The sequence below is a fragment of the Hyperolius riggenbachi genome, chromosome 4 (genome assembly GCF_040937935.1).
Source record: "Hyperolius riggenbachi isolate aHypRig1 chromosome 4, aHypRig1.pri, whole genome shotgun sequence".
Classification (NCBI taxonomy): Eukaryota; Metazoa; Chordata; class Amphibia; order Anura; family Hyperoliidae; genus Hyperolius; species Hyperolius riggenbachi.
This window is the reverse complement of record NC_090649.1, coordinates 247038163-247064873: the sequence shown is the minus strand read 5'-3', so window position 1 is coordinate 247064873 and position 26711 is coordinate 247038163. Positions and strand designations below refer to the sequence as shown.

Sequence of the window (26711 nt, the reverse complement as noted above, 5' to 3'; positions counted from 1 at the left end):
CAAAACAAAAAATAGTACATAAAAAAAAATAACATTCCAAAACAAAAAACCCAATTGTCTTCTCAAGACACCCCCCACCAGAGAATCCCATTCTCTTTATCTCCAACCCCATAGAGATCCCTCTAGGAGATTTGAAAAGGCTCAGCGACTCCCCCTTCCACCATCTTGCGTTACTTTAGTATACAACTATTTGCAACACTTATCTAACCTTCTGGCCAATCGCACCAGGATACATGCACAATTTGCTGTTATCAATTCCTTGTGACCATCAATATATATCGACTTGCAACACTTGCCATATAGATCAAATCTTCTGGCCAATCGCACCAGGATATATACACAGTCTGCTGCTATCAATTTCTTGCGACCTCCAGTATATATCGACTTGCAACTCTTGTCATATACAGTGGTGTGAAAAACTATTTGCCCCCTTCCTGATTTCTTATTCTTTTGCATGTTTGTCACACTTAAATGTTTCTGCTCATCAAAAACCGTTAACTATTAGTCAAAGATAACATAATTGAACACAAAATGCAGTTTTAAATGATGGTTTTTATTATTTAGTGAGAAAAAAAACTCCAAATCTAGATGGCCCTGTGTGAAAAAGTGATTGCCCCCCTTGTTAAAAAATAACTTAACTGTGGTTTATCACACCTGAGTTCAATTTCTGTAGTCACCCCCAGGCCTGATTACTGCCACACCTGTTTCAATCAAGAAATCACTTAAATAGGAGGTATCTGACACAGAGAAGTAGACCAAAAGCACCTCAAAAGCTAGACATCATGCCAAGATCCAAAGAAATTCAGGAACAAATGAGAACAAAAGTACTGTAATTGAGATCTATGAGTCTGGTAAAGGTTATAAAGCCATTTCTAAAGCTTTGGGACTCCAGCAAACCACAGTGAGAGCCATTATCCACAAATGGCAAAAACATGGAACCGTGAAGAACCTTCCCAGGAGTGGCCGGCCGACCAAAATTACCCCAAGAACGCGGCGAAAACTCATCTGAGACGCCACAAAAGACCCCAGGACAACATCTAAAGACCTGCAGGCCTCACTTGCCTCAATTAAGGTCAGTGTTCACGACTCCACCATAAGAAAGAGACTGGGCAAAAACGGCCTGCATGGCAGACATCCAAGGCGCAAACCACTTTTAAGCAAAAAGAACATTAAGACTCGTCTCAATTTTGTTAAAAAACATCTCAATGATTGCCAAGACTTTTGGGAAAATACCTTGTGGACCGACGAGACAAAAGTTGAATTTTTTGGAAGGTGCGTGTCCCATTACATCTGGCGTAGAAGTAACACAGCATTTCAGCAAAAGAACATCATACCAACAGTAAAATATGGTGTTGGTAGTGTGATGGTCTGGGGTTGTTTTGCTGCTTCAGGACCTGGAAGGCTTGCTGTGATAGATGGAACCATGAATTCTACTGTCTACCAAAAAATCCTGAAGGAGAATGTCCAGCCATCTGTTCATCAACTCAAGCTGAAGCGATCTTGGGTGCTGCAGCAGGACAATGACCCAAAACACACCAGCAAATCCACCTCTGAATGGCTGAAGAAAAACAAAATGAAGACTTTGGAGTGGCCTAGTCAAAGTCCTGACCTGAATCCTATTGAGATGTTGTGGCATGACCTTAAAAAGGTGGTTCATGCTAGAAAACCCTCAAATAAAGCTGAATTACAACAATTCTGCAAAGATGAGTGGGCCAAAATTCCTCCAGAGCGCTGTAAAAGACTCGTTGCAAGTTATCGCAAACGCTTGATTGCAGTTATTGCTGCTAAGGGTGGCCCAACCAGTTATTAGGCTCAGGGGGCAATCACTTTTTCACACAGGGCCATGTAGGTTTTGAGGTTTTTTTTCACTAAATAATAAAAACCATCATTTAAAACGGCATTTTGTGTTCAATTATGTTATCTTTGACTAATAGTTAACGGTTTTTGACGAGCAGAAACATTTAAGTGTGACAAACATGCAAAAGAATAAGAAATCAGGAAGGGGGCAAATAGTTTTTCACACCACTGTATATCAAATCATCTGGCCAATCGCACCAGAATATATACACAGTCTGCTATTATCAATTCCTTATGACCATCAAAATAAATTTAGCTTGCAATAAAGATCAAATCTTCTGGCCAATCGCACCAGGATACATACACAGTCTGCTGTTATCAATACTTTGTCACACCCAATATGTTGCAACTTGCAAAAACAGTAGCAAAAGTTTTTGGCCAATCGCACCAAGATACACAGTCATTTTGCTGCTTCCAATTTCTAACAATCTTCCATATTCAAAACTTTGCAGGCTCACCACCTCTGTCCTCTTTCCTCCTCAGGCTCTCTCTCCTCTTCTCAAAGCCCTCCAGCAAGACCTTCAGCAGGACAGGACACTGGCTCAAACTCCAGTCAAAGACGCCGCAACACACGTGGCTCCTCGTACGCTACTTCCTGGTGAGGGGGGGCGGGTCAGGTCGCCACCACCTCGCTTATCTCTCCACAACCCCGACTGAACCCCCTGTTCTCAGCACTTGTTTACCTGAATACCTGCATTTTAACTTCCCACAATCACACTGCCCACAGAAGTTAAAGAGAGTCTGAAGTGAGAATAGATCTCGCTTCAGACCTCATAGCTAGCAGGGGCATGCGTGCCCCTGCTAAAACGCCGCTATAGCGCGGCTTAACGGGGGTCCCTGTCCCCCCAAACCCCCTCCGTGCAGCGGGGGAGCACTTCCTGGTTGGGGCAGGGCTAACCGCCGCAGCCCTGCCCCATGCGCGTCTGTCAGACGCGTATCTCCGCCTCTCCCCCGCCCCTCTCAGTCTTCCTTCACTGAGAGGGGCGGGGGAGAAGCGGCGATGCGCGTCTAATAGACGCGCTGGGAGGCAGGGCTGCAGCCGTTAGCCCTGCCTCCAGGAAGAGTTTTCCCTACGACCATTTTACGACCAACTTTTGCGGGGGGTGGGTTGGGGGTGAAGGGACCTCCGTTAAGCCGCGGGATAGCGGCGTTTTAGCAGGGGCACACGTGCCCCTGCTATATATAAGACCTGAAGCGAGATTTAGTCTCGCTTCAGTGTCTCTTTAAATAAATATGCTACCGCTGAGGACAAAATTACGGAAACAGTCATGGCAGCATAGTTTTTAAAAAGACACAAACTCTTGTGCTGGCATCCTGATTTTTGATGCTACTTTACCTGAATCCCCCCCACACACACACACACTTTTTGCAAAACTTATGCTGAATACATTGTTATCAATGAGAAATTAAAGGGACTCCGAGCTCAGAAAAAAAAGGAAAGTTGTACTCACCAGGGGCTTTTTCCAGCCCAGTGCTGGTCGGGAGGTCCCACGCCGGCGTCCTGGCTCCTCTTCTTCACCCCGCTCCGGAATGGCTGGCAGGCCGCAGCCCGGGCGACACTCTCCCGAGTGTCGGGCTGCTCCTTCCGCATATGACGCGGATTACGTCACACGCCGGCCGCCTCGAGTCATCACGGCGGCCGGCGTGAAAGTACTGCGCATGCGCGAACAAAGCGCGCATGCGCAGTACTTTCACGCCGGCCGCCGTGATGACGCGAGGCGGCCGGCGTGTGACGTAATCCGCGTCATATGCGGAAGGAGCAGCCCGACACTCGGGAGAGTGTCGCCCGGGCTGCGGCCTGTCAGCCATTCCGGAGCGGGGTGAAGAAGAGGAGCCAGGACGCCGGCGTGGGACCTCCCGACCAGCACTGGGCTGGAAAAAGCCCCTGGTGAGTACAACTTTCCTTTTTTTTCTGAGCTCGGAGTCCCTTTAAGGCCATTTAAAACCCTAGTTCAGCAATGTGTTGTTTTTTTTTACTACATATTGTGCAGAGTTCCCCAACCTTGTCTTCAAGGCCCACCAACAGTACATGTTTTGCAGAAAACCACAAACATTCACAGGTGTGGTAATTAGTGTCTCAGCAGATCAGAATAGCTGCCTCTGTGGATTTCCACAAAACATGCACTGTTGGGGAGCACTGTTGTATAGAATATACCGTTCCCATATTTCACGCACAAATGTTTTCCTAGATCTGTGCAGGCACTCGTCAAAGATGTTCTTATCATTCTATAAAGCTGATTAGCTGATGTCGAATTGCTTGTATTGTACCTTGTCAAGAGGCCAGATACTGGCCACTTCCTGCCCAATAGGTGACAGCCTGCAGTACAGATTCAGCCTGTGCCTTCCCCCTTGCAGTTTTAGTCTAACTGTTGGGCATAAAATCAATTCTTTATTTTTATCTGGTAAACAAGTAATAAAGATGCTAGCCAGGCAATCCAAAAGTTAAAAATCACTCTTATTTTTCATCTCCATAAAAGGCAATTCCCCAGTTTCCCTGGCTCTTATTTGGTACATCTGCCGCACAAAGGAAGTTGCAGGGCATGCTGGGTTTCCTTTTTTTTTCTTCTTTACTTTCTCCTTAGACATAACTAATGCAGCCTGATTGGCTGAAGCCTGTTTCCCTCCTATTTTCCCCTCCCACACCTCTGTTCCTCTCTAATTGGCCAATATTTCTCATGCTGAGACAATGCACTTTCTACTGCAGAACTGGGTGGGAGTGTCTGAAGACTGGGAGGAGGGCAGGCAAAGCATACGCAGAGTAATGGAGGAAATTATGTCAGGATTGGCTTCAAGAGATAGACAAGAGTCGAAATGGAAAATCCAAAGAAGGGTTTTCTCTTTTTATACTATAGAAAAATCACTAAAATCAAAATGTGGAAAGTGCAATACATACTGTAGGTTATGTAAGTAGAGCAAGTATTTACAATATTTTTTGGACCATAAGACGCTGCGGACCAGAAGATGCACCTAGGTTTAGAGGGCAAAAACCAGGGGGGAAAAATATATATACTAAACCTGGTGCGTCCATGGTCCAGGAGCGTCTTGTGGAGCTTGACTCCCCCCAACCAGTCACTATTACACTGCCCAGTTAAACTAACTAAATACTAATAACTAAAATAGAATTAAAATCAATAATCTACCATAGTACCATAAGTACAATGGCTGGCCATGGCTCTCCCCACATCGCAATGCCCAATGTAGCTGCAGAGCTGCAGTGGTGCCCGTCTCCTATAAGTCCCACAAAAAGCACATCTCTCACCTGATCCTTTGATCGTGATCCACTGTGTCCTGCGTGACCCAGCTAGATTCTGAAGCACTGGCCGCCTCACTCATACAGTGCAGAGGAAGATCAGGGCTGTACATAGCTGCAGCAAGTACAACCCAGCCTTGGTATATGGTCTCTCCCTCACATCGCAATCCGCAGATGCTGCGGCGGCCCCTCCTCCTATATAACTATCGCTAAAAGCACAGCTCTAATCTTCCCTTCAGGCTCCTCTTCTGTCCCACTGCTGCGCATGTGCATGAGCGCCGCAAGGTCAATTCGATGGAACACGGGAGATTAGCGCTGTGCTTTTAGCAGTAGTTCTATAGGAGCAGGGGCTGCCGCAGCAGCTGCGGATTGTGATGCGAGGAAGTGACACTATATCAGGGCAGGATTTTACTTGCTGCAGCTATGTACAGCCCCGATCTCCCTCTACATGCCATTTCTACATAGTATGAGTGAGGTGGCCAGTACTTCGAAATCCCGCTGGGTCATACGGGACACAAATCATGTGAGGGGTGTGCTGTTTGTGGGAATTATAGAAGACAATGAGGGCTACCACAGCAGCTACAACAGCAACCTCCCAAATTGTTGATTGGCTGCGATGCCTTCTTGGGTTGGACATAAACAGTCGACCCTCACCAATCAACTTTTAGGAGCTCTCGGCCAATCCTGCAGAGGGTGTTAAGCAAATCATCTTGCTTCTAGGACAGTGATCTGCAAACTTGGCTCTTCAGCTGTTAAGGAACTACAAGTCCCACAATGCATTGTGGGAGTCTGACAGCCACAGTCATGATTCATGAAGACAAATGCATTGTGGGACTTGTAGTTCCTTAACAGCTGGAGAGCCAAGTTTGCAAATCACTGTTCTAGGAGAAAGGCGATTGGCTGCACACAGCCTGATGTCCTTTGCGCAGAACGATCAGCGTCACTTACAGTGACATGACGGAGACATGACAGGGCTGGAAATAGGTAATAGGAAATTACACCTTCGGACCATAAGACACACTGACTATTCCCCCCCTCTTTTGGGGGATAAAAGTGCGTCTTATGGTCCGAAAAATATGAGATCTACTTATATATGGCTTTCCTTTTTTTCAGAGATACTATGGTTGACAACACCTCTTTAACAGTGAGAATTATGCAACAGCAAACAGCACCTGAAACAAAGCCTTTGCACTCCCGTTTCTCTGTTTTTTACATGTAGGAGCCCCATTTCACGCAAAAGGTAACATCTGAGCGCCCTGTTTACTAAGTTGTTAGATGATAAATTTAAATTGGCGCCTGGAGAGAAACTTTGTTAAATACAGCATTGACTTGAACTCATATTCTTGGAATTACAAGCTTACCCAGAAGCCAGGCATAAAGCCTTCGATTAAGGGACATATCTCTGCGTAAGACTACGCGCAGAGCTGCAGACAGGATACGAATCATGTCAGGACGGGTTGCCTACATAGACAAAAAGAAAAAAAAATTTCATAGACTATAATTGCTAAGCAGTTTACAAAAACTGTAAATATGCCAGTAACTCCGCATTCTTCTACCAGTATACTTCAGATAAACGTAAAAGGACTTCATCGCTTATACGCAATAATTTAGCAACCACTATATAATGAACAATGAGTAGATAGCCATCATTTAGTAACCTGAAGTCTGAACCAAACGCCTTTAGTAGCTTACAGACATAAACAGGGACAATGAGTCTTTATTTTGACTTGTCTTCTAAAATAAATGCTTACAAGTCAACTTATCACTTCATTCATCACAAGATGTATAAATAAAAGGAGGAAAAATTAAAAGTGGGTTAGAGTAAGTAAACAGCTCTGATTTTGTAACCTGCATTTGATGAATGACTGAAGATAAATGACTGTCCTGTGGGCAAACAAGTGTTTTCTGTGCTCCAGTTTTTATACTCGATGCAAAGTGTACAGTACAGTATTTTTTGGACTATGAGACATGCCTAGGTTTAGAGGACAAAAATCAGGGAAAAACAAATATACTAAATCAGGTGCGTTTATAGTGCAGGTGCATCTTATGTGCCTTTTCCTCTAAGCTGTCCATCTAAACTACACTTCCCAGCTACACTAACCCCTGCTGCCCCTACACTAAATCACAGCTACGATAATCCTTGCTGCACTACACCCTAACATACACTTACCCATGCATATATTAAACAAACACTGTCCCACCAAATACCGGAGATGAAAAGCCAAGGGATAGAGCCCAGAATATCACAGGTTTGCTGGACTCCTGTGCACAGAGGGGAGGAGCGCAAATGCTGCCTGATGTAATAGTGAGCCCTAGTCTTGAGGATGGAGCCGGAGCCTCGATTAGGTGTGTGGGTCTTCCGGTCACATGCGTCTGGCATGGTACCTCTGGCAAAGGTGGTTCGCTGGAGCAGGCAAAGGGAGATGAAGAGCAGCTTACCGGAAACTGGAGCATATTTCCGGTCGGCAATGCGGGGGATCAGTGAGACTTCAGGCAGTGTGCAGAGTCAGGACTCACATGGGGAGAGTGCCAGCCTGGTGAATAAGTATGCCCATGAACAGCCTGTATGATTACTCATCTGCTCCTCCCAGGGCTGTGGAGTTGGTACAAAAAACATCTGACTCCAACTCCAGGTACCCAAAATTGCTCTGACTCCTTAGGCTAATACTGAGCAGGGCTGAGGAGTTTATACAAAAATCATCCGACTCCACAGTTTATGAAACCACCAACTCCGACTCTTCAACTCCGACTCCACTGCCCTGGCTCCTCCTCCTCCTGTGTCCTGGTGGTGCAGTATAGCAAGATCAGACACTGTGCCGATCCCGCTATAGTCCCATCTTTGCTTAAAGTCTGTTGTCCGCTCATTGCCTGACCCCACCGGCTACACTGGCAGGCAACACCCGCTCCTTGGCTGCCTGCCTTGCAGTGCATAGGCATTGGCGGAGACAGGATTTCTAGGTCCCGCCCATGGATGTATCTGAGCAGATATTAATGTGCGCCTTCAAAAAACATTACTATTGGCTCTGAAAACTCTGCAGATGAGACCTAGAAATCGTGTCTTCGCCAATCCTTGTGCACTACAGGGCCAGCAGCCAATCAAAGAGGGGTTGTCAATGTAGTCACAGGCAGGACTTGCAATGAGAGGACAGCAGCACTAAAGCAAGATGGGACTTGGAGTTGGCCGTTGCAGTGTCGGATTCTGCTATACTGCACAGGCAGGAAACAGGAGGAGCAGATGGAGGAATCATGCTGGGGAATAGGTAATAAAGGCTTCTGCTTTGCTCTGCTCTAGGGGGATCTGCCATACATCCAGAAAATAAGTGCCATCCACTTTTTTACCCCAGTCTTGGGGGGGGGGGGGGGGGGGGGAAATGTATCTTTTATTCCACAAAATACAGTAAATGTGCCAAGAAGAAGAAAAAAAAACTGCTTGCATTTCTAAAAGCAAGCCAGTTCTAAACATCATTTTCAAAATCAGTATAGGAAATAATGTATACACTAAACTGGTTCTTAGGGGCTTCTGTGTAGCAGACTGACCTCTATGGGTAAGTCACATAGACTCCAGTCTATACGTTTATGTCTAGGGCTTTATAGGAGTTCAACAAGGATTTGAGTTGTTATGTTAGTTGTGTACATTTTATGCATCCAATTGTATTAATTATTTAGTAAAAAAGTAATCTAAATGGATTAGAAAGTTTCCAAAGAATTTATAAAGATTCAAAGTGATGACATTAAGAATAACAATGGTTTGCCCAATCTGTAGATCATGCTTACATAGAATATAACAGTTTATAATTTGTGAACACTGCTATGTGGCTAAAATCACGCACATTTCTCCATACACAGGTCTACTTCATCAGAAGCTAGACAGCTTTTAAAGTATCTCATCTTCATCTGAGTTGCTGCTAACCATGCAGTACAAAATGATTTGGCATCAAATCTTATAGTGTTGGGTCCAGGTTCTAACGGTTGTCTGAGAGGAACCACTAACCTGAATCAGTGAAGTTTTAGTATGGCATCACTAATGCCAGAATCACATTGGCTGCCATTTTAGGGTGCATGCATGTCACACTAACACTGGTTAAGAAGGGATTTCTCATGCAAATGAGCAGAAACATTCCTACACTGAGCAAGTACTTGAGGGAAAAGCTTTTGGTTTTTAAATATTTTTTCAGTTACGATTTTTGAATCTGCAGTCTAATCCAGTGATCTGCAAACTTGGTTTCCAGCTGTTAAGGAACTACAAGTCCCACAATGCATTGCGGGAGTCTGACAGCCACAGTCATGATTCATAAAGGCAAATGCATTGTGGGACTTGTACTTCATTAACAGCTGGAGAGCCAAGTTTGCAGATCACTGGTCTAATCTATTGATGGAAACCTGAATTGTAAATAAACTTATGAGATAATTAATCATATGTATAGTAATAACAGACCTTTCATGGAGTCTTATATTTTTATTTTCAATGCAATGGCAGAATTTCTAAGGCTGAATCCTATACAATAAAATGCTAGTGTTGCTGCGTCATCAACTGAATGGTTGTGTGTCCCTGGCTTTTTTGTACTGAGCATGTGCGCAGCCAGGGCAGTTAGGACACAGGACCGGACCTGACAGTTTGCTGTGTGTGGTTCACAGAGGTTCTCAATGCATTGTGGGAAATAATAGCTTTTTCCAACTGCCAATCAAACAGCTCCCTGCGTGCTTATACTTCAGACAGTGGTGGAGAACGAGCAAGCGGGACACGTATGTGCGCGCATTGTGGGGGGTAGCGCCTGTGACCTAGCGCCCATTTTTTTATGGGCGGGCCTTTTTACTAGCTCTAAATAACAACCATGTTAGTGTGACATAAAATCTGTCTACATCTCAACCCTGACCTGTTATCAGCAGTGTTTTCTTAACCAAATAGAAGTGTTCTGTTTGTTTAAATTTCAGGAGAGCCACAGCTGCATTTGACTGCTGTTCAACTGCCTCATTTGCTTCGATAAAAGTGACCTCAGACAAGTTCTAAGTAGGACTAATACCCATGTTTATCTTAGGTTACTTCGGGTGTGCTTTAAAACATCTGTAGTGTAGTGTATGGCAGGCGTCAGTATGAAGCAGCTTGCTACAGTGTGGTTATTAGACTGGTGCATGGCTAAAATATAGTTAATATTGCACCCAGGGGATTTAGAGGCCAAGCACAAGGTCATAAATTGGCTACACCAAAAAGCTGGTTTGTTGGGAAAAGTTGTGATTATTTTCTATAACGGTACACAAATATAACAATGAGTTAATAATCAAATACCTGGCTCATGTGGAAGGGGAAACAAAACAAGATGAGATCTAAGGTGCTCCTCTGAACCAGCACACTGGAGTCCTGCACAGATGTGCTCACAGCCTCCACCTGAAAGAGCGATCACAAACTGGTCAACACATTCTCATGACAAATGCAATAAATAAACATTCACAAAACATGTACCGTAAGTTGTTGTGCTGATAAAGGAGGCCTGAACAGTGATAGCCTGGTGCTGATCCAAACTAATAAGGCAAGTAAAACCCCAAATTCAAGCACAACCTTTATAAGAATTTAACGGAACGTTGTTGCAACTTGTGCATAAACAAAAAAGCGTTTGTGAAAAAAATTGCAGTTTGTAAAAAAAAAAAAAAAAAAAAAAAAAAAAAAAAAAAAAAACACAAAAAACCTGCTGCACCAATTCATAACTACTCATGTTCTCCACCGCAACCTACTCATCTACTATGACAGTCGGAAACTACTGTATGCTTCCTTTCCCGAGGCTGGTAGCCACATTGGACTGCAAGGATGCATGGCTTGAGACGACAGAGCAATCCCTCTCCCTGTTTATGCCCATATGAGCAGACAGAGACCAACAGAGTATGAGGAAGAAGCTGTGGCTCACTAAAGCTGTCACACTACTGCGTGGCAGAGTTGCGAATATACAATGCAGCATATAGTACAATGTAAGCATGCTTCATTACCACTGTAAATGCACGTGCTACCTAGTTAATGTACAGCGTACTGTGCGTTACTGCCTCCGAACTTTCCTCACCGTACTTGATGCGAAAGCCTCATGGGAATATCATTGCAAAGCATTTTGCTGCAATGATATTGTCCATTGCAATGAAAGGAAATAAACATGGGGAGAACATACAAACTCCATGTAGATAAGGTCCTGGCCCAGATTTGAACCCAAGACCATTGTTTTGCCACATTGTCAGACTTTGACATGGACTACTGTAAAATTACTACTTATGATTCAACTAACAGTGCATACAAATAACTCTACATATAAACAGTGTAAATGAGCCATAAGGACATGAGTCGCATACTGTGCTATTTCACAAATAAACACTATAGTATTTAGGTATGCAAATGCCACTGAAATCAGGTCACATTACTCTTGTGACTTGTTGCCTCAACAATGTGGTGCCAGTGTTTATAAAGGAACAATATTTAATACCAGTTTAGGTTGCTTCCTTACCATTAGTTCAATGTCGCTCCCTATGATGTACAGCTGGTCTTCCATAGACAGCTTCCTGTTTAAATGTGCTAAGACATAGGTTATGCCAGGCAGGCGCACAGCTGGGCTGGTGAGGAGACTGCCCCACAGGGCACTGTAAAAGGCAGACTGCTCCACTGCAGAGGCCACCTTCTCCAGAAGGGTGTTTGTTCTGTAAAGAAAGGCATAAGTACTAAAGCATCACAGGCACAATTCACTTTTCTAGTCTTTAGTTTATGCTCCATTTGCCAGGCATCCTCCTGCCAGCCCCTCAGATTATGTGACACTCACACAAAGAAAAATGTTAATACTGCCAGCAGCATATAGGGATGGTCAAGGAGATACAAATGATCTTGCATCACTCAGAATTATATAAATTGTGTGTAGATTTACAGCAACTCACAAACGCCACTAATGTGGGCACACCTCTTATATGGTTGTAAATATTTTATTATATCTTTTCACGGGATAACACTGAAGATTTGATACAAAGTAGTCAGTGTACAGCTTGTATAACAGTGTAAATCTGCTCTTCCATCAAAATAACTCAACACAGCCATTAATGTCTAAGCTGCTAGGAACAAAAGTGAGTATACCCCCAAGACCTAAGTGAAGAATGTCAACATTGTGCCTTGAAAATAATTTAATCCTCACCTTAATTTCATTCAATTGGTCCATTTTCAATCTTACAGAATTTACATAATTCTGCATCAACTTACAATTATTATCATCTCACTGACCATACCTAGTAGCATAGAACATAGTACAAAACAACAACAACAACAAAATCACAAAGAAATTGAAGTTTTCTAGCAAAAATGTTATGGTTACCGGTCATAGTACTCAGAGCCCTCCTCTAAGCCAGGCAGGATACCAGTTAGCAGTCCTTGTAGGCCTGGCTTCAAGGTCTTGCCCAGAGGTAGGTAGTACATCTCGTACAGACTAAGTAACACTGGTTTCACAGACATTGCAGCATTGGTAAGTAGGGGGAAGAGACCAGCGCTGCAAAAGAGCACAAGAGAGAAGACTAAACACAAAGAACAAAAACACGATGACAAAATAATCCAAGGCCACCTGGATCATGTACACATTTTATATTGGGGAGGAAAAAAACAACAACAAACTACTAGTTTAGTTAGCTTCTTTACCTGTAGAGGAACAGATCTTTGGCCAGGCGCTTTGGTCCAATGATTTTGAAGATTACTTCGTAGGTCTCCAATGCCTTCCTGTGGACTCCGCCTGGCAACGCTGGGTGGAGACATTGTGCAAGCCTTTTCCCAATGGTTAGCTTTCTAGGGACTACCTGATACCTTGAGTTGTTTTGTAATACCTAAAAAGAAAAAAAAAACAGCATTGTCCTTTGTCAAATTGTTCTACTACACATATTTGGCTGCATAAGTCATTAAGCATGACTGAGAAAATCCAAACATCAAAGTAGTCAATCTGTTTGAGTATGGCTTTCTGAGGTTATTCTGCTATTCAGGGCAGTCTAGCATTGGATGCTGTCCAGTCACGTAGCTGCTTCCTCTGATCGCAGCCTTCTATGAACCCTGACCTCGCGTTCCTCGTGGCCCACACATGCGGGCAGACTTTACACAGGGGACACATGCCACACAATGGACTCCTCCACCAAGATCTGAGCCTGCTGCCAATGTGGTACAGTTTCTGCTGCTTTGGGTTATGGATTAGCCTTATCTGCATTTAACATCATGGGCTGTCCTATACTGCATGCGGCTGCTGGTGTGGTGAGAATATTGCCTATCAACTGTCCTCTTAGCTATATATAAACCTGCCTCTGAGCATGGAGATTTCTGCTTATTGCCTCCCCTGCTTTGACTTGCATGTGCTGTATGTGCCAGACTGTTTCACCAAGTGTACAGCACACAGGCTGCTTAGCTGAGTGCATGCATCTGGAATCTGCATTTGGTATCCCCCCCGGTGCTTGCTATATTGGTTGTTAGCTATTGACCCAGGGGTGAGACTGTCTATCATTACCTACCTGCTTGCAAATTACACTCTTTATGCTTATGCAGTGCTTCTGAAGATACTTATGTTATATACAGTGAGCATTTGATCGTCAGGCTCCATACTGTGTCTACCACATAGCAGTGTTCTCCCCAAGCCCTATCAGTCGTGCAATCGGCCCAAGTAACTTTGCTGAGCGATTGGCTGCCTTCCTCACTCGCCTCCTAACTCCCGACAATGCTGCAAACCTGAATCATAATTCAGGCAGCATGCTCTAGGGGGCAGTGTAAACTGGTAGAGCAGATGATCTTTCTCATTCTTTCTGCTGCTGACTAGGGATGATCAATGAGATGCAAATACTTCTGAGTTTATGCAAATACATGTAAAGTTTTATGCAAATATATGCAGCTTGAAAATGGACCAATCAAGTCCCACCCAGGTCTAAACTGATTGGACCAATTTCAAGCTGCATATATTTGCATGCAAATTTACATAAATTTTCATAACCTCAGAAGAATTTACATATCATTGACCATCCCTACTGCTGACACGCTATGAAAGAGTTGCTAGCGTGTGCCTCTCATCCACATCAATATTCACTGCAGACCTAGCTGGCCACCGCTCCTCCACATGGTGCAGTGCCGGGTAAGCTTTTCCTGTGTCTTTGGAAAACCTACTGTGCAGTGTGTGTTTCATGTGTGTATGTAGTGTATAGTGTGTGTTTCTGTGTGTACTGTGCGATTTGTGTCCCCCTTCAGATGGCTCTGGGGCAATTGCCCAGGATGCCATTATAGAATCGCCAGCCCTAAATTTACTGTCCTGTGCATACATATTAGTACACCGCTCTGTCATTTGGGCGCAGGGCGAACCATATGCAGCTAGATGCGTCTAATGGTCAGCAAATACAGTAAACAACAAAATTAACTTAGACAAGAGTAAATTATAATGTGCACAAACTATATATAAACATTTAAAATGACAATGGCTTTGATGCATTAAACTGCAGTAATAGTGCCGTGTGCAGACAGTGCATGGCAATACTGCCAATACTACCAGCAGCAATGTACCGCAAGTTATACTATTAGCATGACCCACGGTACTAGAGTAGCACTAGTAACAGTAATGCTCATTAGTAACGTGACCCATCAGGTGTCAGTAGGGCGTTGTTCCTTAAACAACAAAGGAACGACGCACACTGACACCTGATAGTTCACTGCTACTCAGAGAGTGCAGTGATTGGCCCCAATGAGGAGCCATGGTTCCGCCCGCAAGAGTGGAAGGGGATACCGATGTGATTGGACACTGAAGTGAGAGGGCGGTAGTGAGGGCTGGCCAAATACTGGAGGTGCAGTGAGCAAGGTGCAGATGGCTGCAGAGACTGAAGTGAGAGGACAGAAGTGAGGGCCGGCCAAATCCTGGTGAAATGCAGATGACTGCTGAGATCAGAAAGCAGTACTGGTATGTACTGTACTTGTGGATGGATGCCAGGCACTGGTCCAAAGTGTATTATTCGGACCATAAGACCCACTGACACACACACACACACACACACACACACACACACACACACACACACACTTTTGTGGCAGAAAAAGTGTGTCTTAAGGTCTGAAAAATACGGTATACTATAAACATTACATTTACAAACTACACTTTTATATGGAGAAAAAGTAGTGTAAAAAAAAAAAATTCAAAACTATGAGGATGGGTTTACTGTAACATTACATTTTCCGCAAAAGTCAAAAATTAGCAACGAAGAAGAGCTGAAATGCACATCATTAAAATTAGACTGTTTAGGAGAAGTTTGAGAACCTGTGCCGATTGCTATTATTCTCTGCCAAGATGAGCATTATATGTAGTCATCCGGCTGAGTTGAAGGGTCATGATCACCAAGTAGTGTTCTTCCCAGGCTCCTTTAGCCGGGTGCTCCACCCGGCTAGTTTTGGTGAGCACCTGGCTATCATCGGCTCACCATCTCCTATTCTGTAAGCAGACTTGCACACAGAAGCACCGGCCCTGCATTCTCATCTCGCCTCTCCCGGCTACTTTTTCATGCTACCCAGCTACTATTTCATGCCACCCTGCTGGAAAAAAATTCTGGGGAGAACACTGCTAAGTGCTATTTGCAACAAGAAAATGTAGCATTTTACTACTACTAAAACAGAGGCATTTTACCTGACTAAAAGTTTGTTGTGCTTCCAAAGAATAATACGTGAATGTTTGGGCAGAAAACATTTAATATCCTATATGATTACTACTGTGTTCCCAATTTTTATTTCAAATTTACATTTCAAGAGAGCAGTAATAGTGGTTTCAGCATAGCCACATGCCTTAAATAACACTTACCTTGTTCAGCTTTCCTAGGGCAGAAATCAAGTCAGCCCATTCACTGGAATACTCAAAATTCTTCAGTGCCTTGTCTACAGCAGCCACATAATTCCTGTATTTGGAATCACTCAATAACTCCACTTCTTCAGTGTTCATTCTACCTCAACGTCCCGCTAGAGACCAGCTCTATGCTCAGAAGAAACCATCACCTGCAATGACACACACCAAATGTAAAATGCACGTCAGACAAGTGTTTAAAGCTGAACTCTACACATAACCTGGTACAGAAACTTTTTTGCTACCATCAACTCTACACATGAAAATAAACATCTGAAATCCAGTATGCATGTCTTACCTGACATTCTAGGTGTCATCCTGAGCCTTTAGTTTCAGTACTTTGAGTCACAGACCCAGAGCATATATGCATGAAGTCACTACACTTCATCTACTTACTTGTTTCGTTTATTCACTGACTCCGCTTCTTATAATATCACCTTCCTAACACTGAAGGTATTTATGGTTGGCTTTACAAGGACATAAAGGAATGATTTGCATATTCACTCACTGAGCAGAAGTGATGCATCATGGAAGTTTTAACCCTTTTCTACATGGATATTAGTTTTTTGTTTACATGCTACACAACTTGAGAAATTCACTGGTTTAATTAATGCCCAAGTTGTTTGTGAGTGCCCCACCCACTATTTATAAGTTGCTTCTTGCTACCTTGAAGCAGAATTATTAGTAACTCCTTCTGTTTTAAGAATGCAAAAGTATAGGTAGCGTAACTTGTTTAAAATAAGGGGGCTTTGAGGTTTTTCTTTCCTTTTCCAGCTAGTCCTTACAAAATCCTAATAATCATGATTCACCATTACTTAAAAGAGGCATTGTAGTGACAAATCGTAAAATGTAGTAAATTATTCAGGGTACCCACCTTTTACAATCATTCTCCTGCATTTAGCAACATAAGTTACTTCCTATATTTATATAATGGTATGTAATTCTGCCCTACCAGTTAAGTTTAGCCTATGCCATTTAGTTATGCAGGCTTCTACTCTCAGTGCACCGTGGGAGACCAGGCGTTTCTGCTCACATAAACAGACCTTCCATGGTGATGCATCTGACAGCATTAAATATGTTACCAAATTTGATACATTTGAGAATTAGCATCACAGTTCAGATACGCAGTTTTGGAAACAACGCAAATAGGGGGCAAGCACCGGTACAAAAGAGTAAATGAGCTCATCAAATTGGCAGTGCCCAGGACACACAGCCTTTCCTCTCCTCGTGCTTGTGTTTGGTGAGTTCTTAACCTTCACGCTGCCCTTTGGGATCTCCACTGTTGGTACTTGGTCCGTTTGGATCTTTACATTCACTGTTTCTTTGTTGTTGCCTGTTTATTTCTTGTTCTTTGGCAACTCTTTGCACATTTGCCACCATTCTTTCACGATTGATGGACTTTTACTATTATGGCACCTTTCATCCTATCATGCTGTTAGCACTAGACACTTTACTCGCCTCATACCATATGCATTATCTAGAGGTGAGGAAGGATTGGGCGATGTTCATTTAGATTATAATTGTGATACTATATGTGTGTACCTGGACACTCTGGTTTTAAATGTTTTTATATAGGTTTGTGCACCTGATTATGACAATAAAGCTCATTTGTATATTTTCTGGTAATACCTTGTGTGGTGCAGTCTTTATGGGGGATCTTGCTTTTGTTGGACAATCAGTTTTGGAAAGAGCTCAACACAACAGTCTTTTGCATGATTGCATCACGCCAAAAGCATAATGAACGGTATAAAAAAAGGTGCAGAGTAAAAAATGCACACAAATGAAAAGAAAGGAAGCTGACAGAAGGCTTGCTGCATCTTTAATGTAATTAATATTGCAGTAAACCATCAACAGAGCAAGTATAAACTTTGATTTCAGATGCTCTTCAAGATAAAGTAATTACTCGGAGCCTCAGAAGTGGCCATTCGGACTTTGTACAGCATCTGGTAATTCCAGTTATTCTAACCAGGATGTGATCACTATCTGGGGTAAAGCTGCTCTTAGTACAGCAGTCTTATGACATAAAAAACAAATGCAGGTAAAAGGTAAAAGGACAATTGTACTGTATATATATTTTCTTTATGTGTTATTCATTAACTTATAGTCACCTCACATTCAACTCAGGTTAGCTCTCTATAAACTGAGCAGTGCTTTTCAGCGCTGCTAGATTTGGGCGTGGCCAGCGCCGCCATACACTATAATGGGAATCAGTCTATAGCGGCGCTCAGTGAATAACATCGGCGCTGTCAGAAGACGGAGCCGAAGTTGCTTAAAAAACACAATAATTCGGCCTCCAGCAATCGCTGGAAGCCGAATTATATCATTCCCCCACTATCCATGGCGGTCTGGAGGCGGAATAGTAATTAACACGGCCCGGACTTGTGCAGAAGCAGGATAGCCATATAACAGCTGTATCCTGCGCCCAAGTCTACCGGCGCCGTTTTCATATGTATGCTCTATAAAAACTATAATTCTTAAATGGAACCTGAGACTGAATAATTGGGTGTATTTATACTTACCTGGGGCTTCCTCCAGCCTCATGAGGTGCGTGGGCTCCCTAGCCATCCTATTTGGCCTCTCCATTCACTTAATTCCCCCCAGAAATTTGGCCGGCCACGCTATTCTGCGCATGTGCAACCCAGCCACTCTCGCACCCCATCGTGCTCCCTCAGCAGGGAGCATTTTGCGCCTGCGCAGTAGTACTGCACTGACACAGAATGCTCTCAAGCATGGGAGCGTGGCGGGGTCATGTGCGTTGCCAGGCATGCACAGAAGCACAAGACTGGCTGCAACTGGCCAGATTTCCCGGAAAGGATATCAAGTGAACGGAGCAGCCAGAGAGGAGGGCAAGGGAGCCCATGCACCTCATGGGGCTGGAGGTAAGCCCCAGGTGAGTAAAAATACACCCAACTATTCCATCTGAGGTACACTTTAAGTATGGGGCACAGGATAAGATGGGGGTAGTGCCATACTGTTCACCTTAGGAGAAGAGTTTGACACTGTTTGATAAAATGCATAGCTTTAGCGAACATATCATAACACAAAACATAATTACATAGCAAAAAGCCTCCTTGGTTCAGAGGCCGTTAGTCTACTGCCTGTGCAGTGCTCTGGGTTTCCTGAGAATACTAGGACTCACTCACCATACTTATTAAGCCAATTAACAACACCCCCCCCCCTACACCCAAGCTTCCTATTCCCCACTCCCACCCCTATATCCAGGGCCGGCGCTACAATAGAGGCAAAGAGGGCAACTGCCACAGGGCCCCCAATCTCTGCAGGGGCCTTGAGCCGCCGACCCTGCTAAATTATGCCTGTTCCCCCCCGCTCGCACTGCTCCACGGGGCCCTTGTGTGAAGCTGCAACAGTAATTAACCTATCCTGGCGGGCGGCGGTGGCTACAGTCTGGGGCACTCTCTCCCCAAAGTCGTCATCCTCCTCCTCTATGACCCGGCGCATGTTTACACATAACACGCGCGGGGTCATTGAGAAGGAGTAGGACTGCGTAGAGAGTGCCCCGGACTGTGTAGCCGCCGCCCGCTGGGATAGGTTAATTACAGCTTCACACAAGGGCGCAGGGAAGAACGGTGGAGCGGGGCGGGGTGTATCAGTCAGGGTCCCCCGATTTAGTTTGCCCCAGGGCCCCGGAGCCCCTAAAACCGGCCCTGCCTATATCTCCAGTGCTCCCAAATAATCTCCCCTCAAATACCACTCAGTCTCTGATAAAAGTGTCACCCGCAGATAATCATTTTGTATTATTCACTACAAAGAATTTAATCGCTTACTGGACTCCAAAACAATATTTTGAACTTTCAGATATTCTACCTCATTTCTCATCTCTTACTTATTCTATCCAACCAATATGTTCAGCTGCCAGATATATTTATTTGCCATCTTCAATGTATATTTGTGTGTATAGTTTTTATAACAAAAGAATTTAGGTTGGCCTCACACTGCAGATTGGCGGTGCGGCGGCCGCACCAAACCGACAAAAACAGGCCTTTAGGAATTACCACGTTAGTATGCGGTAATTCCTGTCTGGCATCCAGCCAAACAGGAAGTGACGCTAACTTCCTATTCTGCAATCGATGACGTGTGCGGAAGAGCATTTCTAAAATACGCTTCCACGCATGCATGATGCAGATAACTCCGGCGGGTTTTTAAAATATGTGCCTGTTACCATAGACTTACATGACTTCTGGCCCGAAGCAGGTCGCTGCAGGAGCCACGCGGTAATGTAGGTATTGAAGTGCGTTAGACTTAATTAGGGCACTTGCGGCGCAGTATTCCGCAACGTGGGGAGTGAGAACTCCCCCCCCCCCCAGTAGATTAACATAAGGCTGCGGTAAATTTACCACACCGCCTCAGTGTGAAAGGACTCCATCGTTTCAGTTTTGCCCTTGTTACCTGATTCTGATCTATGCTAGAACTCCATGTCCTCAAGAAGAGACACGCTATGATGTTTATAGAGTTAGTTGTTGCTGAGACAATGGGCATTTTTAACCATTTTTGCATGCAAGGCACTTTTTTAAAGTGAACCCTAGGTGAGAGGGATTGCCATATTTATTTCCTTTTAAGCAATACCAGTTGCCTGACTGTCCTGCTGATCCTCTAATACTTTTAGTCATAGACAATGAACAAGCATTCAGCAGATCAGGTCAGGATCTGACAAGATTAGCTGCATGCTTGTTCCTGGTGTAATTCAGACCCTACTGCAGCCAAATAGATCAGCAGGTCTGCCAGGCCACTGGTATGGTTAAAAAGCAAACAAATATGGCAGCCTCCATATACTTCTCACCTCGGGTTCACTTTACACAGAAAACTTTTAAAAGTAGCTCCTGACCAATAAAGTAGATATATGTAAAGTTACCCAAATATCTAGCAATTTTGTCAGCCGATCAACCAAGAGACAGATCTCTCTCTGTTTGAATCTGATTGGAGAGAGATCTGTTGCCCCGATAAACTGCAGGCCAATTCCCAATGAATTTCAGCATGAAATCTCGGAAATAGGCCTTGTGACGCCACATCCAGCACCTTGGCCCCCTTGCGCCAGATCACGCGTGGCCAGTGGGAGTGCGCTTTGATGGGCTGCTGTGGTTCGGCTGGGGTAGATGCGTTACCACCATAGGCTATATGGTGAACACATCCACCTGCCTGGGATTATCACGGACTGCTTACCGCAACAGATCCCACGGATCAGTTGCAGAGTGACAAGTGTGATCGACTCCTATTTATAAAATAGGAGCCGTTCACCGTCAGTTTTACGAAGAGCGTAGAACGGACAAAAAATGTCTACCCTCAACTCCAATGGGAATGCGCCACATGCTATACACTGGCAGCATGTGAGACGCAAATGGAGGAAGCGGAAGATGGATGGGCAACACGGTGAGCATCAGCGGACAGGTAAAGTATAAACACACGCACAGGGGGCACATTACATTAAATTAAAGGGGCTAGCACCTGGGGGTTCCGTTGCATTCATTGCTTGTCCCAATATCGTCATGATTTTTTTTACCGCCGCACACCGGATTGAGCATGTTGACCCGAGTTTTACCAGCATGTCGGATCGATACATGCGACCAGTTTTAGCCCGAAATTGGTTGCATTGTCGATTGGGCATGCTCTTGGAGGCACTGATTTCTATCCAATTCGATAATTATCGAAGTCAAGTAATGTATGGGCACCTTTACATTACTGATTAAACTTCTGAAAGTAAAGGTGGCCATACATCAGATGACTTGGCGGCCGATCGACCATCCAAGTTGATTATTATAATCGAAATGGATGAAAGTTGGTGCCAAGTGCATGCTCGACCGACAAAGCGACCAATTTCGGGACGGAAATTGGTTGCATTGTCTATAGTGCATGCTGCAAGACGTCGGGCCAAAGTTGGTTGTCGGTACGCGGGAATGGCGTGCCATTACCTGACGATCGACGAAGCGCATGTTTTATGTGATTAAAAGGAATCAATTATTGATTAAAAGAAATCAAATCTACTGAAAATCGGTGTGCCTTGTATGGATTGATTAGATCCCTTCTTAAGATTAACTACTTAAGGACGTCGCTAGTTGAAATCTACATCCTGTTTTGATTCTGATCTGGCTGCCAAGGCATATGATTTTAACGCACCGCCGCCGTACGTTCCCACCACTCTCGTCGTTATCTCACCGGCTCACTCGCCCTGCCGTCTCTATGATGGCAGAGACCTGAGATTTGCCTTCTTAAAACAGAAGGAAACTTGCAATAATCCTTCTGTTTTAAGATGGCAAATCGCACCAAGCATTGCTTTTTCTTAATATGAGGGCTTTTCGGTCGCTTTTGGGCCCCTGTACATTCCTAGTGGTTTGGGTCGCCCCGAGCTGCTTGGTTACCCAGAGCCCTGTGAGCGATTTAGGAGCCAATGTATATCAATGTAAGCAACTCCCATTGGCTTACATTAAAAGACACGGTCAGGAGCCAATGAAAACAGTTCCTGACCGGCTCACAGGACTCTGCAGTCATAGAGATGGCAGAGTGTGTGGCCTGAGGTTCCCAGCGCGTGGCGCGGCCGGCAATTGCGGTGGGTATGTGCAGCGATTCGTCTGTGTTCTGCTGTTTCTGGTACCAGCAGTCTCTGATCCTTAAGGGGCAGAGACCCCTGATACGTAAGATTAGAGAGGGATTGATCTGTTTGCCAGATTGTGTACTAATCTTATGCTGGGAACATATGATACGTTTTTTCTACTCGATCGATTCTCCACTCAATCATCTTATCTTTTTTCCATGCAGTTGTATGAGAAATTGAGCAGTAAAACGATCGAGCAGAATATCGTACATGACGGAATTTATTAATCTAACACATCTATCGAGCAGGAAAACGAAACGTGTGTTCCTAACATAACTGTGTATGGCCACTTTTAGCCAGGGAGTTTCTAGGAAAGACCTGCTTAGGATTAGTACTATAAATACAAATATCTCATCAGATTACTTTCACTTCTGTTTTGCTCAGGTACATGACCAATTTTTCACACAATGTATCTATAAACTATATCATGTAGTAGATGCAGCTTCTAGTCCGGTCACATAATTACCATGTTTTAGGATAGCAATAACTAATCTGTTGGTGCTTCTAAACAAGAAAAATAATAATTAAAAAAAAAAACGTTTAAACAGAATGATCACTAGTAAACAAGCTTGGGGTACACACGATGCAATTTCCTGTCCAATCAATAGGTAATCTGACAGGACGTTGTATCATGTGTACATGTCCAAACTGCTCCTGATCGAAAACAGGGTTCAATTTTCTGATATCTTTACAAAATTGATGCTGTTATTGAGCAGATCAGACATGTAAATAATCGTCCAATCCTTACAATTGGACAGGAAATTGTATGTCTGTACCCAGCATAATGCCTAATACTCACAGTACGTTTTTCCGTGTGATAGTTGGATCCGATTGATAAAATCAGTCATGTCCGATATTGCTCCCGATCGTTTCTGCGCTCGATTTCTTATAGCAGTGAATGGAAAAAGATAAGAAAAAGAATGAAGATAAGAGAATCGAGCGCAGAATCGTGCAGAAAAAATGATCAGGTCGGAAAATCGCACGGAAAATCGTACCGTGTGTACCCAGCATAAGATTCCTTCAGCTGCATTGAATGGTGTTCTTCTTCCATCAGCACGATGTGTGCTCTTTCCTCCTCAGCCCTGGGCTCAATAATCAGCAGTTGGTTGTGATATTAATCACAGTCAGCAGATCGCACGTTCTCCAGCAGATACGTGTGACATGTCACTCCATGGATAACACAGACATTAATCCAAGATGTGTACACAGCCTCCTACACTATGGGCCGCCAGCTACAGTACAGGACATAAAACGACACAATCATTGACAGCAGTGCCACCTCCCCACTTCTCTTCACCCCCCCCCCCCCCCACATTGCCCCATCACAGCATCCCTGGACCACTCACCTGTCTCCTGCTCCCCTCTCGCTGCACAGCTGACAGCTCCCAGCATGCACTGCCAAACCCAACCAGTCCTGGGGTCAAGTACATGACTGACATCATTACTAAGCGACAGGAAGTACTTTCTACAGCTGTAGTAGTTAGCGACCATCTTTGATACTGTATCTCTGCCCATAGTGGTATTCTCTTTCTAATTGTGCAAAGTTCCAGTTAAGGTTAAAATAAAAACTTAAAGAGAGAGCAATTCTCACTGCTGCAGATCTATAGTAGCCATTAGGGGGAGTCATTTTAGCCCCGGTATCATCCGAGAAACAAATGTCATTTTCTACCATAAGTTTGTGAGAGGCTGCAGGTGGTGAAAGTGGCCATCAGGTGGCGCTACAGAGCAGCATACACAAGCATACGGAGCAGAGGAAGGCGGCAAGCTGCATGTTTCTGGCTGGAGACTACACACAGCACTGCAGGATCGCTCAGCATGGGCACAAGCGTACGCCTGGAAATCAGGAACAATATGCAGACAGCCAATCTCATATTAGGGTAATGCAATTATTATCCTGAGTATTTACATATATATGTATGTGAGCTGGACTGAGCATGGACTTCTGCTCTGTCACTGTACAGTGGGGATTGGGCTGATGTAATTGGTTGTAAAATGTTACAAGTGAATAGCACAGTCTTGTGGCATGGAAACCGATCTCACATGACCTGACAGCGCTTCCATGGCTGCTCAGCGTCCCAGGCTCTCCTTGCTGACACAGCTGATGAGGAGTGAGAGCAGCCTGCACAGCAGGTATGATAAGCACAGTGTGCTCTGTGCTGGGCTGGCTTCTCTGTACACGCCCCCCTCCTCCACTATCCTCCTGCAATCACAGAATCCCCGAGCTGAAGTGAATACTAAATATATAGCTCACTGGAGCTACAGGCACACACTCCTGCACTGGATGAGGCTACAAAACAGTCTACAGCTACAACAATGTGCTGCTGGACTTCCTTCTCCTCTCACAATAATACTTTTTGCAACTCCCTGCAAGTGGCCTTTAAAAAAAAAATAAAAAAAAAATGGTATTGCTGTGAAAGGGGGGATGCTGCCTGTGTGAACGTACATACTGATATAGAGCTGTGTGTGGTATTTGAGTGTATGGAGCTGTGTGTGGTATTTGAGTGTGTGTTGTATGTGTGTGGTGTGAGCTCAGATGTGTGTGGTATTTGAGTGTATGTTGTATGTGTGTGGTGTGAGCTCAGGTGTATTTGCGGTGTGTGCGGTTTGGGAGGTGTGTATGTGGTGTTTGCGGTCAGGGCCGGTGCTACCATAGAGGGAAAGGGGGCAATTGCCCCAGGGCCCCAGAGCCTGTAGGGGCCCCCAAGGTGTCCCCCTCCAACTTAAATGTTGTTCCCTGTGGGTCCCTGCAGAGTCTTCAGCAGAGTAGCATCTCACCTGGCCCAGCTCAGGGGCCCTGGGGGGAAATTTGGCTGAAACAAAGGGCCTCTACTGCGGCTTTTTGGTTGGGGGTGTCTATTGAGGGGCCCCTGGGTTCATTTTGCCTGGGGGCCCCATTGATATTACAACCGGCCCTGTTTGCGGTGCGTGTGCGGTTTGGGAGGTGTGTATGTGGTATTTGCGGTGTGATGTATGTGGTGTGTGCGGTTTAGGAGGTGTGTATGTGGTATTTGTGATGTATGTGGTATTTGCGATTGTGTGATGTATGTGGTATTTGCGATTGTGTGATGTATGTGGTGTTTGTGCGTTTTTTTGTGGTGTAAGTGTTTTGTGCAGTGCGATATGTGTGGTATTTGCGGTGTGCAGTATGTGTGGTATTGGCGGTGTGTGTGGTATGTGTGTACAGCGCTGCTGCCTGTGTAAACAAACGTTTTTGTTGGAATCCTCTTAAGGTACATACACACGTCGAATTTTCGCAAACGACCCGTTGTTTGGACGTCAAATCGGGCGTTTGTACAGTCTGTCGTTCAGCTGATAAGACTGGACTTGAGCGATCCGACGTGTGTACGAGCCTTAACAAGCTCTGATCTGCTCTCCAGCTGTTGCTCATCCTCTGCGTCTGTGGCCATTGTTAACCTTGTTATATTTCTGGCCTTGTTACTGCGCTTGTGTAGCAGAATTGATATTTGCTCTTTTAGCCACTGAAGTGATGTGACTGATCATATTTCAATATTTACTGCAGGATGGCATTATGGAGAGCTAGTCAATGGGCTCTATTCTCAAAGACTTCCCGCATGCGGTAAAGTACATGCGGGAAGTTTGCACCCAAAATAACGTCAAGTTGGAATTCTCAAAATTTTCCGCATGTTTTTCCCGCATGCGGAAAAAGTGCGGTAAAAGTGCGGGATTCTTGCGGAAAACTTTCCACAAAAGTCGGTATTTTCCGCAATAAAAGAGCAATTCTCAAAAATGTTCAGGCGCATCATTTCGTCGTTAATTACCGATTTTTTTTTATCACCTACAAGTAGTAGGTGATATATTCCGCATCCCATTGACTTTAATGAAGTCTGGAGGCTTAAGGGCTGTGCTTGCTGGACTATAACTTTTTTTTTTTTAAACACTTTTTCATGCGACCTTTTTACCGCATGATTCCCGCATGAATAATGGCTGTTTCCGCATCTTTTTTCCCGCATGCGGAAAACATGCGGAAAATATTAGTGAATGTGGAAAAAATGCGGAGTTTACCGCTGGCGGGAATATAGCGGTAACATTTTGCGGAAAATTTGGCTGTTTGAGAATAGAGCCCAATGTGGGATTACAGATCCTGCTGCAGCTGCTCAATACACAGGAACACATTCCAATTGCTATATCCAGT

At 44.4% G+C, this 26711-nt stretch overlaps 2 protein-coding genes across 7 annotated transcripts in view; one reads left to right on the top strand and one right to left on the bottom strand.

Annotated features, from left to right (window-relative positions):
• Positions 1-24100, bottom strand: part of DOP1A (DOP1 leucine zipper like protein A) — a 103479-nt gene extending 79379 nt beyond the window's left edge. For 4 of the 6 annotated variants that reach the window (XM_068281544.1, XM_068281546.1, XM_068281547.1 and 1 more), the window contains exons 1-7: positions 23905-24099; positions 15916-16106; positions 12753-12934; positions 12436-12606; positions 11587-11776; positions 10392-10490; positions 6469-6568 (exon numbers count right to left, since the gene is read on the bottom strand). In XM_068281544.1, the coding sequence (XP_068137645.1) occupies positions 6469-6568; positions 10392-10490; positions 11587-11776; positions 12436-12606; positions 12753-12934; positions 15916-16053 (880 nt within the window). In that variant the 5' untranslated portion in view covers positions 16054-16106; positions 23905-24099. Of the gene's footprint in view, positions 1-6468; positions 6569-10391; positions 10491-11586; positions 11777-12435; positions 12607-12752; positions 12935-15915; positions 16107-23904 lie in introns of all 6 variants that reach the window. The other 2 variants (XM_068281543.1, XM_068281545.1) reach the window with 1 other exon arrangement.
• Positions 24101-24119: 19 nt separating this feature from the next.
• UBE3D (ubiquitin protein ligase E3D) overlaps positions 24120-26711 on the top strand; it is a 250014-nt gene continuing 247422 nt past the window's right edge. The window contains exon 1 of the mRNA XM_068281549.1: positions 24120-24435. Coding sequence (XP_068137650.1) covers positions 24374-24435 — 62 coding nt within the window. The 5' untranslated portion in view covers positions 24120-24373. The remainder of the gene's footprint in view (positions 24436-26711) is intronic.